This window comes from Syngnathoides biaculeatus, chromosome 23 (assembly GCF_019802595.1).
Source record: "Syngnathoides biaculeatus isolate LvHL_M chromosome 23, ASM1980259v1, whole genome shotgun sequence".
NCBI classification, from domain to species: domain Eukaryota; kingdom Metazoa; phylum Chordata; class Actinopteri; order Syngnathiformes; family Syngnathidae; genus Syngnathoides; species Syngnathoides biaculeatus.
In genome coordinates, this window is record NC_084662.1 from 12,870,274 (window position 1) to 12,888,260 (window position 17,987).

Here is a 17,987-nt window from a genome sequence, read left to right on the forward strand (position 1 = left end):
TGATGAGTCAGCCCCTCCTCCCCCAGGTCCTCCCCGCTCTAATGCTGATCTTGGCGCCACCGACGAAGGTTTTTACCCGTATAAACCTCAATTTTTGTCTATAATGATGACATTTTCTGCTCGCCCTTTGCGTCACACAAGGAGAGTGTAGTCCTCAAGCATCCATTGGGAAAGGGGGGTCCTCGTTGGTGAAAAATAGAACCGGACACTGGCAACAATCTGATTTAGGGCCGAGAGGTCTTACACCCTTGGATGGGTTGCAAATCAGTTGTTGGGTGACTATATTTAGATAAAATCCAATTTACAGCCCATACTGGACATTTAATGCCTGATCCTCCAATAGCATCTGGCTACAATACCCCTTTGTAAAAACCGCGGTGGTCTTGATCACAACAATGCTTTCATGACCTGGTAATCCCAGGCAGTCTCCCATCCAAGTACTAACCAGGGCCAAACCCGGTTAGCTTCCGAGATCTGGCGTTCTCAGGGTAGCATGGCCGTAAGCCCCGGTGCTGAAAAATCTCCTTGTGATTAATGCGCATTCGCGTATATTTTGTAAACATCCTGCCAGTCTGAAACATCCTCATCCGTGGTTCAACATGTTCCATTCGACAACTTGTCGCCGAGTGTTCACGTTCGCTATGGAGGTATCAGAAAGACGAACACCACGAACGCACATATACGTGTATATCTTTTTATCAACTTTTGTTTTAAGGTTAGGATATAACGTATGTTGGCTCCCTCTATGTAGAAGAAGGGGAACTATGAGACCGGGAGATTTCCCAGTTAGTGTCTACTACGTGCCCAGAGTTACCCCGTTAGTAACGCATGTGCATTCATCATAAGGAGACTTTTCAGCACGGGGGAGCGCTCAGACCGTCACACCGGCAACCATGAGAAAGCAGACACGGTTGTAGAAAATGGATGTCGGCATGTGTCAGTCAACGTTTTTGGTTTGTGTGAACAGGGGACGGTTTGACAAGACCCTCAACCTAGCTGTTAGCATACCGGCTAACTCCATTATGGTGGTAATTTCTCGTCACGTCGCTTCTATTTCTAGCAGAAGCCTACAAGTTTTGTAGTAATACTTGTGTTTAAAACTGCATACTGTAGTCCCATGTGCCTAGAGTAAGGCCACCAGTGCCCATTTTTTCTGGTTTGAGCACCTCGCATCCAAACGTCTTTGCAAGTGTTCTAGAAAATGGATGAATGGTTGATTTTCAGGGAGATCCTGACATCGGTTCACCCCAAAAGCGCGTCCCGCTTTTCCTCCCGTCCCCAACTTTTTTGTGTCGTCGTCCAGCGTCTTCCTCCTCCGCTCCCGCCTCCCTTCGCGTTCTGCCTTTTCAACGCTCTGAAATCCTCTCAAAAGCGAGCGCGGCGCGAGTGGGCGGCTGGCAGCCTCGTTTGAACGGGCTCCCGTCGATGGTGTGCTGCAGAGTGAGGAGGCTCAATTAAAGGCGGAAGAAGTAGACGGAGAGGGGAAAGAGAAAGGAAGCCAGGGGTGGGTGGGGGCAGTTCAGAGGGAGCAACCGATGTGGCCCGAGATGTCCCCATGTTTATGCCACTGCGCTATATCTTTTCCCGCGTGGATGTGTGTGAGTGTGCGTGCGTATTTTAATGCCGCAGTGTACAAACACCCAAGCGAGACGTGCAGGTGTACACTTTTTGAAAGCGATTCAGTGCCATGCATACTAACGCGTCAGCCTCCAAATCGCTCGAATCCGGCAGGCCAATCACAGTGCACGCTTGCACCCCACCGTGGGCACGTACACCGTGCTGGTGCGTGATGACTCAGAGGGGAGCGGTTACAGAGAAGCCTCCGGTTGTTTGTTTGAGTCGTGGCGGGGGGGAGGTTGAGGTGGGGTCAGAGGCCCGTCACCAAGTGTCGCCATGCCGACTCAGCAGCCTCCTGCGGAAATCACCCCAAGGGCAACGAGGTGCCGGCTGGTCATACCTTTCTGTGACTACATACAGGAACCGCTGACTCCTTAATGTCAGTCCTATAACAGGCACATGTGTCCCCACGTCGTCCCCCTCTGAGGGTCGTTATCAGGCCTCCGCTGGGATCATGTTGGTTCAAACTGTGGCTGACGCGCTCGTCTGGCGACGTCCACCAATCGACTGTGCGCTGACGTCTGTGTCTGTCCTGCACGCGTCATGCAGACGGAGCAGCGGAGAAAGATTTTGAGGTGATGGCTGTGAAGGAAGAGCTAGTGTCAAAGTCATTGTGTTTAATTGATGCTAATATATATATATATATATATATATATATATATATATATATATATATATATATACATATGTATATATTAGACATATACATTATTAACTTGTGTATCCACCTGTTGCTATTCGTAAAACACAATCAGTCATGGCTGACTGAGGCTACATAATCTTCGCGTTCAATTAAACTACACGAAGTCAACGCGTGAGTAAATGAAGACACTATGATCATCTTTTCAGTATTGATGGTTTTCATGACATTTTTCTAGTGTGTCTTATTATTTTCTTAAAAGTGTGTGATGCTCTGAGCGCTCTCGGTGCTGCAAAGTCATCCCCATCCCATGCTTCAACATGTGCCATTCGACAACTTGCCGCCGAGTGTTCGTGTTCGCTATGGACGTCTCAGAAAGACAAACACAGCGAACGTACATATGTGTGTTTATCTTTTTTTTATCAACTTTTGTTTTAAAGTTAGGATTAGGGTTAGGTTATAACATATTTTAGCTCCCTCTATGTAGAAGAAGGGGAGCTATGAGACCAGGAGAGTTCCTAGTAAGCGTCTGCTACGTACCCAGAGTTCCCCTGTTAGTAACGCATTCGCATTCATCACAAGGAGACTTTTCAGCACGGGGGAGCGCTCAGACCGTCATACCGGCCAGTAGTGACCCGCAACGTTATCGGGGACAGGCTACTAACCCTGACCACAACCCCAATGAGGACTAACGGGAGTTGCCGAGCACGCTTCAACACTGTTGCTAACCAAAACAGAAGCGCCTACCAAGCAGTTTTTGAGAAAAATGAAAGTGTGGAGAGTGACCACATGTTGTAAACAAGTTCCGTTCACATTAGTAAAGATGATTTTAGGCTTTGCGGGCACGCCATCTTTAACGGCGATTAGCGCTCTTGTTTCTGTGGAAATCCTACATTAAAGTCATTTTTACTTCACGCTCTGATTTCAATTGATATAAACGGCAATGACCGTGTAATATTGCTTCATAATATGAATGTTCTCTGTATGAGACACCTCGGCCCCCATCTGCAGAAGAGAAAATAAACACTCTTGAGATTTGTTTTTTCCGGAAAAGACAAAACAGTATGTTGTGATGACCTCAAAATAATTGCTTCATTGGGTACTACTGGGTAAAATAATCTACTTTACTTCACTACTTTACTCTTCATTGACACTTTGAAGAAAGACATGTTATTAAATGAAACCAATTGTGCATTCTGTGACTTTGTCACAGCCACCGTGTACAATCTTTGAAAACTGGTTGCACTACCAAATATTTGGAAAAGTATTTTTTCCCCCAGATATTTGTGATTTGTTATATTTTTATCTTTTATCCAGTTATTTTTTTTCCTAATAAAATCTGATTTGAAAAGAAGTGTAGATCAGATCCATGCAAATTGTAATCTTAAGGAGAAATATGGTTTGGTGATATCTCTTTACATACTGATTTTGATATGATCATGATATACTGTATTTTGTTATTGGGATATAAAGTTTTGTCCAGATCACACAGCGCTACCCGGCCCGTTGTTAAAACCCTGTTGGGATTTGTGCCATCATATACAACACATATATAATTTAAGTTCATGTTAATGTTAATAGTAATTACTTAAATTTTTAATTAGTAAATTAAATCTTAATATTTTTAAAAATATTAGTTCGAGAGCCATCTTTGTCTTAACATAAGTAAAGTTATGGAAATAAATGTTAATTGTATTGTTAATAATGTCAAATAAAATACAAAACAATTCCCGAAAAAATGTTAATAAATTCATTTGGATTAGAGTAATACTGTAGCTTTAAATGTTTTACTGGTATAATATATATATATTATACCACTTTTGGTGATGTTTGCCTGTTTTGACTCGTAATAAAAACCACACTGTTAGCATTTAGCTCAAACAGTTCAGCGACGCTTGGTTTCCCTTCCATTTTTTTTTTTTTTTTTTTTAGCTCAAAACTATTGTTTATCAGCAGGATTATTGACTGAAAGCCTATTAATGTGTGTTTGTTTTGTTTGGCAGGTAGAACAAAGCAGTAACTCTGCAGGCCAGACTTAGGCGGTCTCCTTTGGGACAGTAACACGCGGTCAGCTCCTTGTGGTCGAGCCCTATGAACACATGACAGGGAAGGAACACAGACAAACCATGAAAAAGATATACATTGGCAAAACCGCCTTAAAAGTGCCCCGAAATGGCGGCAAACACCTGAAAAAGAGGTAAGAGCGACTCGCACCGCCGTTGCCACCCATTGCTCATTTTCATCTGTTTGTCCACTCATCCGCCCACGAGGTGTCTCCTCTCACCATCCCGTCACGCTCAAGCATCCTCGGGCTCACCGGGAGTCACGTTGCCTCGTCATCCTCTCGCCGGAGCGAGAGCGCTCGTTGGGGTCTGACTCAGCTCCTGCTCACGGCCCGGATCGCTAACGGGACATTTGTTCCCGTCCCCGGAGCGCGCGTATGGAAATTCCGTCCCGTATCAAACAACAAACACCTGAATTCCCTCGCCGGTGCAGGGTGAGGCGGATGGAGGCGTAGCGCTTAAAAGCCATCCGGTCGCTTGAGACGTGGCTCGATTCGCTCAGAAATCTGCCGTGCGTTCATGTTAACGTTAGCGCATCTGCCTGATGAGTTACAAGCCCTCCACCCCGCTGCTATTTAAATTTGGAGAAAGCGATAATATTAATGAGTTTCGGTGGGGAGGATAAACATTTGGTGCAGAGCTGCACTGGAAGCAAGGTGTTTAATTGTGTCAGAGTAAATATATATTTATATAAAACAGGCACGTCTAAACTAGGCTGCTCGGCTATTCGGTTCAACTCCGTTGGAATTAAAGCGCCTTACGTAACGGCGGTTCTCTCGGGGCACTTTTCATTCAGGACGGCCTAACTCGACGGTCCTATTTTTGAATAAATGCGGATAAATCCCCCACAGGCTGACGACGCCCCTCCAACTGGAGTCTACCTCGACTCGTTGGGTTTTCGGGGAGACGTAAATAGCAGAGATGGGCACGGCAAATTGAGAGAAGATGCAGCAAATAGGAGACACGTGGATGGAATGGGAGTGAACAGATGCAAATGCAAAAGGGGGTGCCTGGTGCTTCGTAGGAAAACCTCTACGGCCCACCGTATGATAATCCATCCATTTTCTTTGCCGCTTATCCTCACGAGGGTCGGGGGGAGTGCTGGAGCCTGTCCCAGCTGTCAACTGACAGGAGGCGCGGGACACCCTGAACTGGTTGCCAGCCAAGCGCAGGGCACATGGAGACAAACAGCCACACTCAAAATCACACCTAGGGGCAATTTAGAGTGTCCAATTGATGTTGCATGTTTTGGGGATGTGGGAGGAAACCGGAGTGCCTGGAGAAAACCCAGGCAGGTATGGGGGCTCAGAACTGTGAGGCCAAAGCTTTACCAGGTGATCCACCATATGACAATAAAACGTCGAAAGGGGTGTTCACACTTGACAACTTGGGTTTGGTTAAAACCAGAGGTCGACCGTGGATTTGGTTCCTCGACCTTCAGGCGGCCATTTTAATCCCCCTCTTAATACCACCACTGACATGCAGTCATGTTTCTCCCAAACTTTATTTAGCCAAGACACCTTCTTTAACATCAGAAAAATGTCACGGCACATCACCAAAACCTAAATCGTGAAATAATAAGGATGTCGTCTCAATTCAATCCCAAAATTGTCGTACGATAGGCAACAAATGGATCCACTCGTTTGAAGCAGTCTGCATCAAACGACTTTGCACTCGTTTATTGTGCGAGCACTAACTAAGCCACCGTGTGGACAGAGGAAGTGTGGCAATGTATTATTATACAATAGTGCATGCTCTGATTTTGCAAATCTGACTTTTGAGATGTTGTGTTACGGCGATGTTGCCAAGCAGACCAAGGAGGTTATTTCCCTGAGTTGAAAAATTCAAGCTAGCTTGCATTGTGGAATGCGCCTTTTGCCACCGGTTGAACTCTTTTCATACAACTTATGAAATGCTTTGGATGAAAGTGCAGTCTCCACTTTTTTTGTTTTTCTTTGGAAAAACAGGCAGAAGTACAAAAAACTGGAAGAACATTTCAAAAATTAGAGGACAAGAATTGTGATTTTTAGAAGCCAGCGAGAGGGTTGCCCCAAGAAAATCACGTAGAGATGTATAGCGACAAGGGACCTGTGGTGAGAAGGATGATCTCAACTCATCACCTAACACTGACGTATGTAAGACTGATGTACAGTACGGCCTCGGTTCTCGAACGGCCCCGTTCGCGAACAAATTGTTTTTCAAACGAAAATCGGTACTCGAATGTCCCCGACAAAACCAAGAAATAACAGAACTCGCGCGGCCATACCAGCTGACCTACCCACGACGCGTTTTGTTATTGTCTATTTGAACGAACACCCCCCCCCCCCCCGCCTCCCACAAATAAACCCCGGAAATAACATATCTCGCGCGGCGGTTGATTCAGTTTTTGAACAAATCGGCTTTTGAACCGCCGAGGCTCTACTGTGGCCTGGACCTGTAGGGAAAAGGGACGCGTTGCCAAAATCCAATGACTCAACTCACTGCGGTCTAAATGCACCAGTAGGATTCGTGCCTGGGGGGGAGCCGGTCGCCCCAGCTGCAGGAGATACCGCATTTTCCCTTCAATTCACGCACGCGTTCCTAGGACTTACATTTTCTTTCTTTTTCAAAGAAAGACAGAAAAGAACCACTTTCTGCAAAGTCGTCAATATTAAAGAGATGGCTTGTGGATGATGCCTCCACTCTGTGGACTCGCAGGCGTTGAAAAGAGGCGTCTGGATCTCGTGCCCGTGTTACCTGATGTGGTTATTACGGCGAAAAGGAGGCACGGTAGTGAAAAGAGTGACGCGAGCGCATCTCTATTTGTTTGTTATCTGGCCACGGATAGAGTCATTAGCTTCCTTCCTCCATCTGTCCGTCAATACGGGCTCCATTAAGGCCGGCCCGCGTGCTGTGGGCCGCATCGCGCTAGCCCAGGTTTCCTCATTCCCCACTTACGCTTGGCCTTTCATTAGACAGACCCGGCGGCTAAAAGTGCCAACTCTAAAAAATCTTCATCATCGCGCGGAAGCACACGCCGTTCCCGACGTCGCGGCCTTTCGCGTCGGATTCATGTGATGTATTAAAACGTTTACAGCTCATATTTCAACACGCTCAACGGTGTTGATGATTGGGGTTTCTCTCGCGCAGGCTGTCAGATTTCATGTCCAAAAATTGCAACGCTTCTTCCAGTCCATATTTCTGCCCGTTTCGCCCTCCCCATCCACTGCATGGCTATCAACAAGATATGTGCCCCCTCCACCCCCACCCCACCCCCTCCTCGATTAAGTCAATCTAGAAACGACAGCGTACGCGGTAAACACGATTTGTGCGTGCAGCTCATTGCTGGAGCAGAAAGAAGACCTGCGGAAGCGACTTTCCTACACCACGCACAAGCTGGAGCTGCTGCAGAGCGAGTTCGACGCCACGCGTCAGTACCTGGAGACCGAGCTGCGCCGCGCTCAGGAGGAACTGGACAAGTTTACCGATAAACTGCGCCGGTGAGAAGACGCTAACTGAATGATGCACTTGTGAAAAAAACGGATTGAGTATGGACAAAAATGTGGAGTTGTCACTTATGTCAAATTATGTTTGCGATACGTTGCATATTTATGAGATGCAGTAAAATAGTACTGCTGCATACCGCAAAACAGAACACAACGGACCTTTCCGATGGCGATCTTAAGCTCCGCCCCCTTAGCCATGTCCCACAAGCTTCCAAAACGGCGACTGACCAGAACATGTTTTAAGTCGATTCTCTACCGCGTATTCCAGATGATATTGCGGTATGTTTTTTGCCAAATGCGTCAGACTCGTTCAAGAGGGTTCCACATTGAGGTCTCAACTACTTCACGAAGGATATGTACACAGAATTAAGATTTTGGACGGAGCAGGATGCAACGTCGGAGTTACATCGAAACGTTGGAGATCGATGCATAAAAAGTTTGACGCCTCACAAACTTCATATTGAAATCCAACGGGATAAAATAGTGGAATCGTACTGTGCATGTAGAGCAGGGTGAGTACTTTTTACTTCATGAGTAATATCATTGTAGTCTTTAGAAGTGAGTGGGTGTATTCATTTGACCCTGTTTTAAAAGTCTGATGTGATCCAAATAGGGAAATAGACGTTTCTCTTGCATGACACGGCGCATTTACGTATCACTAACTACTACTCTTCGGCATGAAGCATGACAGAGTTCCTTCGGCAGGTCAGTGATACACTAACAAAGTGAAAGTTGATCTCCTGCAATCTATAAACCACTTATAATAATTCAATTAAACTCAGAGAAGATACTTCTCCGTCACTTACTTGTTGCAACTGTCCACATTTAGTTGTACGTGCGCTCTTCCGTGAGCCTTAATCCATCGTAGACACTTCGTCAACTGTGTTTTCGGCTTTGGAAAATGAATCAACCGGGGGCCCTTGTAACCTAACAGGATATATTTCAACAGAATTGCACGTTCCCCAAGATCATCTGAGCACCATTTCTCTTCGTAACATTAACTTTTCCAAGCGCACGCTACTGACAACCAGCGTTGCTTGTGGGACAATATGGCGGCAGGGGCGTGTCAAGCCAGGGGTTAAGACAATGCGGCTATGTGATTGGTTATTATTGTACGATTGATTCTCAGGTCGGAAGGGTCCATTAAGGACGATCATCTAATGTGAAACGATATTCCTGTTTTCATTTACCACAACGTATTAGCTCATTTGTTTTAAAAGCACTTTTGCGGTGAACCTCCGTCTCCAGTCATCTTAAATGTGAAATTGCTGTCGATTATGTACCGTATATTATTTTTACTTGTAAAGTGCAAGCTGAGGAAAATGTGGCGATAAAAATAGCTGAATGATCAAATGCGGGGTGTGTTTTCTTCCAGTTTATTTTTGTCTCCGCTTTTGCTACAGTAGGCAGCTCACGCCCGAGTGCACGGATAAAAATAGTTTTCAAAACCAGTCACATTTCTTATTCTTTCTGTAATGTGATCAACAACAATGCGGTCTATTCAGCTAACAGAATTAACAATATGGATTATGACTTAATACGGCCTGAGAACGGGACAGACCACATTTATTGATAAAATCGACTTACTGTACCAAAATAAATAATGTGCTTTTTTTTTTTTTTTTTTTTTTTAGGATCCAAAGCAGCTACTCTGCACTGCAGAGGATCAACCAAGATCTGGAGGAGAAGATTCACAGAGATGTAAGCGCCTGCGGTTGTCATGTTTGCGCTTTACTCAAAAGAAAAGGCAACATGATGAAGTGGTGCGGCATGTTTGAGCTCCAATTTCAAATACTGTAATATAAATGCCCCGCTGTTGCTACCAGTGACATTAATTACAGCTCATTACAATTGTCTGTCCTCCTCCAAACGGTGCAGCGAAAGCGGGGCCCATTGTTTCGCCGCGCAACGCGCACCTCGCCTCGTTTGGCCAAACAAGAAAAGATGTAATTAGTCGGTACGGTCGTGTGACCATCGGGGGGGCTGTTGCTTTGATCGGGGCGACTGCATCCTCAGAAAGTTGTTACATCAGATTGCGACACCGGCGCCATACCGACTGCTCTGAAGGGAGGACGAGGAAGTGGTTTTGTGTGAAATGAAAATGGCCGTTTTTAAACTAAACCGCAAGGTTTGTCGATTGTGTTGTCATCGAAATATTTTCTGTTCGGCTGTAGTCTAGCCGCGCTAACTTTGGCCACCAAGCGGAGTACACCCAAGACTCCTTATTGATAACAACGAATGGCTTTTATGAAGAAGCCACCCCTCGCAAAAAAAAAAAATCATAGTGAACATAGAGAACAAAAAGAAGACGCTTGTTCACGTGACCGACGTTGAAGCTGGAATCTTCTGTGCGTCCCCCGTCCCGTTGTCTTTGTCAGTCGCAGCACCACGAGGACGAAAAGCGAGCCCTGAGCCGAGAGATCATCGTCCTCAACAACCACCTGATGGAGGCCAAGCTCACCATCGACAAGCTGCAAGAGGACAATGTGAGGAGACGCAGAGGAACGATGTTATTATGATGCTCGCGTGACTGTTTCATCATAATCGTCTCTGGTATATGATAATGATCCTATGTTGTGATGATTTGTGCTCCCAAGGATGTCTACAGGAAGGATTGCAACCTTGCTGCTCAGCTTCTCCAGTGCAACAAGTCTCTTTACAGGGCCGAGCTCGCTGAGGTCAGCCCCCCACATAACGATTATTGTTCATTCATCGCTCTTTAGCCACTTTAAAGCACAGGAAGAACCAAAACTTTATGTCAACTACAGTGCAGAAAATAAGTATTTGAACACCCTGGCATATTGCAAGTTCTCCCACTTTGAAGTCAGAGAGGGGGTCTGAAATTTTCATCGTAGGTGCACGTCCACTGTGAGAGAGATCATCTAAAAAGAAAAATCAGGAAATCACAATGCATGATTTTTTTTAATGAATTATTTGTGTGATACAGCTGCAAATAAGTATTTGAACACTTGTAGCTAGAATTATGGCCCTGAAAGACCTGTTAGTCTGCTTTTAAAAGTCCACCTCCACTCCATGTATTATCCTGAATCAGATGCACCTTTGTGAGGTCATTAGCTGCAAAAACACACCCAATACAATCACTAAGACTCAAACTTGTAACATGGCCAAGACCAAAGACCAGTCCAAAGACACTAGAGACAAAATTGGAGAACTCCACACAGCTGGAAAGGGCTACGGAGAAAGATCCAATCTGGAGCAATCATTAGAAAATGGAAGAAGCTAAACATGACGGAGTGGAACCCCATGCAAAATATCACCTCGTGGGGTCTCAGTAATCCTTAGAAAGGTGAGAAATCAGCCCGGGACTACACAACAGGACTTGGTCAATGACCTGAAAAGAGCTGGGACCACCGTTTCCAAGGTGACTGTTGAAATCATGCATGGCACGGAAGGTTCCCCTGCTTAAAACAGCACATGTCAAGACCCGTCTTAAGTTTGCCAATGACCATTTGGATGATACAGAGGAGTCCTGGGAGAAAGTTTTATGGTCAGATGAGACCAAAAATGTATTTTTTTTGGTCATAATTCCACGAATCATGTTTGGAGGAAGACGAATGATGAGTTCCATCCCAAGAACACCATCCCTACTGTGAAGCATGGGGGTGGGAGGATCATGATTTGGGGGTGTTTTTTTCTGGATATGGGACAGGACGACTGGACTGTATTAAAGAGACGATGACTACGGCCATGTATTGTGAGATTTTGGGGAAGAACCTCTTTCCCTCAGTCAGAGCTTTGAAGATGGGTCGTTGCTGGGTCTTTCAACATGACAAAGACCCAAAGCACACAGCCAGGAAAACCAAGGAGTGGCTCCGTAAGAAGCATGTCAAGGTTCTGGTATGGCCTTGCCAGTCTCCAGACCTCAACCCAATAGAAAATCTTTGGAGGGAGCTGAAACTCCGTGTTTCTCAGCGACAGCCCAGAAACCTGCATGGTCCAGAGAAGATCAGTGTGCAAACCTGGCGAACAACTACAGGAAACATTTGACCTCTGTAATTGCAAAGGGAGGCTGCTGTATCAAATATTTACATTGGTTTTCTCAGGTGTTCAAATACTTAATTGCAGCTGTATCACACAAATAAATCGTGATTTCTGGATTTTTCTCATTAGATTATCTCTTTCACAGTGGACATGCACCTCCGATGAAAATTTCAGACCTCTCCGTGATTCCCAAGTGGGAGAACTTGCAATATAGCAGAGTGTTCAAATACTTATTTTCTTCACTGTACATCTACATATAAGCCGATTTCACAGTCTTTATTGGCCAAGTATCTGAAAACACACAGAGAATTTGCCTCTGGTAGTTGGAGCCACTTGAGTATTACAGCAAACAAAGCCACTGCAGCACAACATACCAAAACATACATTTATGAACAAAACACAAAAGCACAGAGAGTGCTCAAGAGCAGAATCAGCTGGCTGTTAGCGCACTCCAGCCCGATAGTTCAATTGTACTTGTCAGCCGTAATGCGTGCGGGTATCGACGTGGACTCGTTGGGGCGCCTTTTTGCACTGCATCGGCGTCGCACACGTGACAAGCATGCGTGAGGTTACGGAATTTCTCTGCTACTACGGCTGCAAATGGGTTGTGCCAAACTCAGAAAGTACATCCAAAATGGACAGGAATACATCGAGAGAGGGAGAAAAAAAAATAGTTCACGATTACATAAGAGGGGTCAGAGGTTGTCCACGCACACGTGGCAGGTCCTGGTCTCCCGGGAGCGAGCTGAATTATGAATTATGCAGCGTTGTGAATAAGCAACACTTGCAGCCAAACCATGAAGAGGCCGTCACGTGTCTTGCTTCAAAAGTACACCAAAATGAATACAATATGGAAAAGTGCAAGTTAGTTGCAGTAATCATAGAACTGCACAAAATAGATGTTTTTTTGGCTAAGAAGTTTACATATTTTTATTGTTCAAATGGATTCCGATAAATTTGTGTAGTCACAGTAAAGAGTGTCATAGTAGCAGTAATAGTATATACTGAAATGTATATTTTGAATTCTCCACATTTAAATGTGGTGTGGCGGCACAGTGGCTCAGCTGGTAAAGCGTCGGCCTCACAGTTCCGAGGACCCTGGTTCGATCCCTGCCCGTGTGGAGTTTGCATGTTCTCCCCGTGCCTGCGTGGGTTTTTTTCCGGGCACTCCGGTTTCCTCCCGCATCCCAAAAACATGCAACATTAATCGGACACTCTAAATTGCCCGTAGGTGTGATTGTGAGTGCGGCTGTTTGTCTCGATGTGCCCTGCGATTGGTTGGCGACCAGTTCAGGGTGTGCCCCGCCTCCTGCCCAATGACAGCTGGGATTGGCTCCGGCACTCCCTGCGGTCTTCGTGAGGATAAGGGGCTATAAAAATGGATGGATGGATAAATGTGATACTGATCATTTCCTGTCTGATATGATGTGATGCATCCCATTCCTCTCTTATTCATGTAATATTTAGTACATTATCAATACTAATATTATATATCTTGTTACCCATCGCTACGGCAAAGAATAGTTTTAGGGCTACACTGACGAAAAAATATACTTGAATAAAGGTAAGGAGAGAAAAAAATGTGAAAATGATCAAATTGTGGACCTAAATGCAACTGTTCTGTAATATCTATTTTTTTTTCGAGAGACCCAATACACTGTATATCTACTGTATATCAGTACATATTTGTTAAGATGGTGCAGTGGTTGACTTCCCCGTCTTGCGTGAAGGGAAGCGTGGGTTCAGTTCTGACTCAGCGTCAGTGTAATTTAATCGGGAAAAGCTCCAGTGATTACACCGACCGAACAAAAACAGCAGGATTCGTCGTGTGTAGTTCAGGACCAAATATTTTCATACTCGCAATTTAGTGGGTTAAAGAAGAAGATTAAAATGTTGACACCGATGGAACAAAACATCGGCCCGCATTGCACTTTAATAATTCTCATTTTAGCTCAATTATGTGTTAATGTTTGTCACGTAATGAGCGGCGCGTGGGTTTTTGTTCCAGCTCCCGACTGACTTTCAGGAGCGACTGACTATGCAGATGGAAGAGTCTCCGCTCTGCCGCACGTACTCGGACTCCGTCCCGGCCTCGCTCATCGGGCAGGTGCTGCCGAAGCCCGACGAGGCGTGCAGCAGCAGCCAGGCCTCACGCTCCCCCAGCCCGCGAACCCCCGAGCACGCTTTCATTCTGGAGACCTTGGCCCAAGGGGAGCGCCTGGGTCTGCGTGCGGCCTACAAGTCCGACCTGTACAGCAGCGACACGGCCCTTTACTGCCCCGACGACCGGCACCGGGAGCGCAGGCCCAGCATGGACCTTCACGGCCAGAGGAAGCTCCTCTACGAACCGCAGAATTCCACCGACAGCAACCCGGAGGAGTGCTCCGTGGGCTTGAGAACCGGTTTCGCTCAAGAGCACTTTGCCGAGTTCCCTCCCTTGGTGGTGGGCTCCAGCTCCTACTCCAGCTTCAGCGGAGGGGGCTCCGAGGAAAAAGCCAACGGGCCGCCGAGCAGCGGCGCTTCTTCCCCGCGTCATCACACCCTCTACATGGACTGGAGGGACGCGGGGGACTACGAGAGGAAGAGCGACTCGTCCTGGGAGAGAGATAGTCCCCGAGGGTTCGGTAACAATCATCCCTTCCAGCAGACGGAGATGATCCACCAGCAGAACAGCAGCTCACCCGTGTACAGCCGCACCATGTCCTCCTGTTTCAGCGAGCCCTACGAGCCCCTGCCTCCGTCGTCCTCCCCGAGCGTCGCTTACGGAGACAGCCGCCGTGGCAGCACCTTGGCCCCCGAGGAGGAGGAGCTCATCGGAAGATGGCGGCAGCTGAGCGCCGAGGACTTGAGCTCTCACTCCTACCGCAGTCCCGGCCGGGCTTCGCCGTACAGCTTCTCCGAGCAGCACTTCTCCGTGAGGCCCGCCAAGATCCGCCTGGGGCCGCTCTACAGCAGCTTCCAGGAGGGTGCAGACTACTACCACCAGCAGGGGGCCGGCGTCATGCAGGATCCGGTTTGGGTGGCCGCGAGTCCAGAGTGCAGCCCGGTGCTCCGCCAGGCTCACAGCCAAGCCCACTTGTACGACGATGGCCAAGGCTCCGAGCGCAGCCTCTACCACTCGGGCAACTCCAAAGACCGAGAGGGTAATGAGGCATCTGGAGGCCAAAGTGTCGATTACGGGGACCAAAGCCCCAACAGCTCCACCGAATCCCTCAACCGCCGGTCCCTGGAGATGGCGGCGGACCTTCAGCACTTCCAGGCGGAGATGCACAACCTGTCCACCCAGGTGAACCCATCTTCCCCGCCGCCGGCGCCGCCCCCTCCTCCGCCGTACCACCAAAAATTTGGCTCTCTGGGGCTTACCCGGAAAGACAGTCTGACCAAGGCGCAGTTGTACGGAACACTCCTCAACTGAAGAACCTTACAGAACAACGGGAATCGAAGCCACAGAACTGTATGTGTTGTGAACATGTGACTCGTGAGGGAAGTAAGTCATGTCAGTGAGAGACCAATATACATTTGTAACAAAAAGGTGCGCAGTTGGGACCTTGACTTACGAGTTTTCCGAGTCGACGGCAGGTTGACGCTCAAAAATACAAAATGAAAACAGGGAAAAATACTCGACACTCAACTAACTGCATGGTTGAATGGCTAACTGGAGCTAGAGTCCGAGCTCCTGACATCACTAACTAGGCGGCGACCCTTCAAGGCAACACGTGAATACTAGTGTCTGAGTGACTTCGTGCTTGATTACCGTAATTCCCGGGCTATAGAGCGCACCTGGTGGTAAGCCTCACCCGGTACATTTGTAAAGGAAATACTATTTGGTACAGACATACGCCGCAGCTGTGGAAAAGCCGCAAGTGCCCACATTGAAACACGAGATTTCTACAGAGAAAGACGGTACACAGAGTTTAACGCTCGCGCCGCCACGCTAACTCTTACGTTAACACTAGTTACGCGCTAGCAGGGCCAGTTAAAAAAAAAAAAAACATACAAAAATCACTGAGATACAGCAGTAACATGCTAGCGCAGCACGAACAGGGCTGGGCCGGTAAAAGTCACTTCCTCTGCACATATATTCCACTGATCTCGCTCTTACCTTTTCCGCTCGAGTGCCCCCTTGCGACCGTTAGCAAAAATACACAAATTAGCCGCATCGCCGCATAAACGGCAGGGTTGAAAGCGTGTGGAAAAAAGTCGCGGCTTATAGGCCGGAAACTACGGTACATATTATTAAACAAGCTCATTTCTTGAAAGTTTTTTAATTCCTTTTGTTACAATACAGGACTATTTTTCTTTATTTAGCTTTTTAGGGAAGGGCTGGAACAAATTGATGCCCTTTCAATTCATTTCAAAGGGGAAGACCGATTTGATGTCGAGCACAAGCGGCGTTGCGGAATAAATGCTCTTAAGTCAAGGTGCCACTGTATGTATTTATTGTTTACTTATGACTGGAAAATGACAGATATTTTTGTATGTAGCGCTTCAAGTGACAGATTTTGAGTAAACCTGGAACTTGTACATACATGAATTAACAGCAGCCTGTTTTCAAACGCACTCCCTTAACTTGATGCCTGTACTAACAGCATTGGCCTTGTGCGACATTCACAGCGAATTAACAAATACAACAAAAAGTGACAAATAGGTGAGTTTTCCTTTTCTTTATTATTATTTTTTTTTTTTTTGGATTGAATTTGACAGTATCGGTTGATGTTTTATATTGTTACTGATTGAATGTTTTGACACGTGCACATCTGTCTCAGCAGTTTGTACTAATTCTTCTCTTCATATACAGACGCAAAATACCTGCAACCCCCCCAAACTTGTCCTCCCCCCTTTTTTTTCCCCTTTTCTACCTCAGATTTGAATGCCCAGACCCCCACCCAAGAAAATATAACCTTTATTCCTTTTATTAACTGTGCATGTTTAAATATTTTTGGTTGTTTATGGGCCCCAATAAAAGCACAAAGTACGCAGACGATCTTTGGTTGTTGAAACGGGACCTTTAGTGAGTATTGCCGCGTTGTATGAGTTATTACTTCATCTTGGTATTATACTGTACAGCACAGGTGTCAAACTCAAGGCCCGGGGGCCAGATCTGGCCCGGCACCTGATTTTGTGTGGCCCACCACGAAGCCAAATTTAGAGTGTCAATTTCCATGATTCTTGTAAAAATCTGTGCCAAAATTTCAAATAGTCATATATCATAAATGATAAAGTTGAGATATTACAATTGTACAACTTTGTGTTACCAAACATGAACAGTTGTAAAAACGCATTACACTTGATTTCTGATTCCAAAAGTAGTTCATAAATTGGTGATGTGAAAATGATGAGATGATTAAATATTTTTGTTCCAGAGTCGTAGAGACCCGTAACAACAACGTGGCCCGTGAGAAGAATGAGTTTGGCACCCCTGCTGTACAGTATAATGCGTATTCTGGATGAAATTGAGCATCTTCCGATTAGTCACCAAAGGTTCAGTGATTGCATGGTGGTAAAATGTACTCTGCGGTGCGGTAGGTGGAGTGTTTTTTTTTTTCTTTCCGTCTTCCCTCCTACAGACACCGACAATATTTATGAGTCTCCTCTGCCAAAACCAGATGTGTGTTGCAGCAGCAAGACTAACCTGTGAGAGGCATCGAAGTACCACAGAGTATTCAGCCGAAAAAGGTGTAAACATTACGACTGTTGGTGCTGATTGTTTAACGAACAGATTGAAGAGTGGGGTGAAAAACACACCCCACACCGCTGGATAATTGTTCAGAATAATCTCGAACTCGAATTAATTTGGGGCTGGTCGATGGAAACCGGTCTGGCTGAGGCTGGGCCGCAGCCTCGGCACACATGGACTTATGTGTGAATTAAAATTAGAAATAAAAAAACAATCCCATCTTCTCAAACACCTTTTATTAAAACACAAAATAAGATGAAGGACGCTGGCGTTTACAAAAAAAAAAAAAAAAAAAACTCTCCTTGGCAACGCTGCTGTAACTTTCTCATTGAAAATTGTTTCAACGCTTGAATCAAGCCCGGTCGTTGTCACACGCCCGGCAGCCATCCACCCCACCGTGATTGGTCCGCTCCGCACGCAACGCTATAAAAGCACCATCTGTAAAAAACTCAAGGGCCGCGCTTCCATTACACTTTCATATTGAGGTTGGGGGCTGCAAAATA

The 17,987-nt window shown here is 46.2% G+C and overlaps 1 protein-coding gene across 9 annotated transcripts in view; it reads left to right on the forward strand.

Moving 5' to 3' along the window:
• The window catches only part of si:dkey-174m14.3 (uncharacterized protein LOC563117 homolog), a 36,150-nt gene extending 19,372 nt beyond the window's left edge, over nt 1-16,778 (forward strand). For 4 of the 9 annotated variants that reach the window (XM_061813101.1, XM_061813102.1, XM_061813104.1 and 1 more), the window contains 8 exons: nt 4,261-4,454; nt 7,638-7,799; nt 9,440-9,506; nt 10,184-10,291; nt 10,403-10,483; nt 13,816-15,093; nt 15,183-15,294; nt 16,397-16,778. In XM_061813101.1, the coding sequence (XP_061669085.1) occupies nt 4,357-4,454; nt 7,638-7,799; nt 9,440-9,506; nt 10,184-10,291; nt 10,403-10,483; nt 13,816-15,093; nt 15,183-15,294; nt 16,397-16,455 (1,965 nt within the window). In that variant the 5' untranslated portion in view covers nt 4,261-4,356 and the 3' untranslated portion in view covers nt 16,456-16,778. Of the gene's footprint in view, nt 1-4,260; nt 4,455-7,637; nt 7,800-9,439; nt 9,507-10,183; nt 10,292-10,402; nt 10,484-13,815 lie in introns of all 9 variants that reach the window. The other 5 variants (XM_061813106.1, XM_061813107.1, XM_061813108.1 and 2 more) reach the window with 3 other exon arrangements.
• Nucleotides 16,779-17,987: the final 1,209 nt, after the last annotated feature.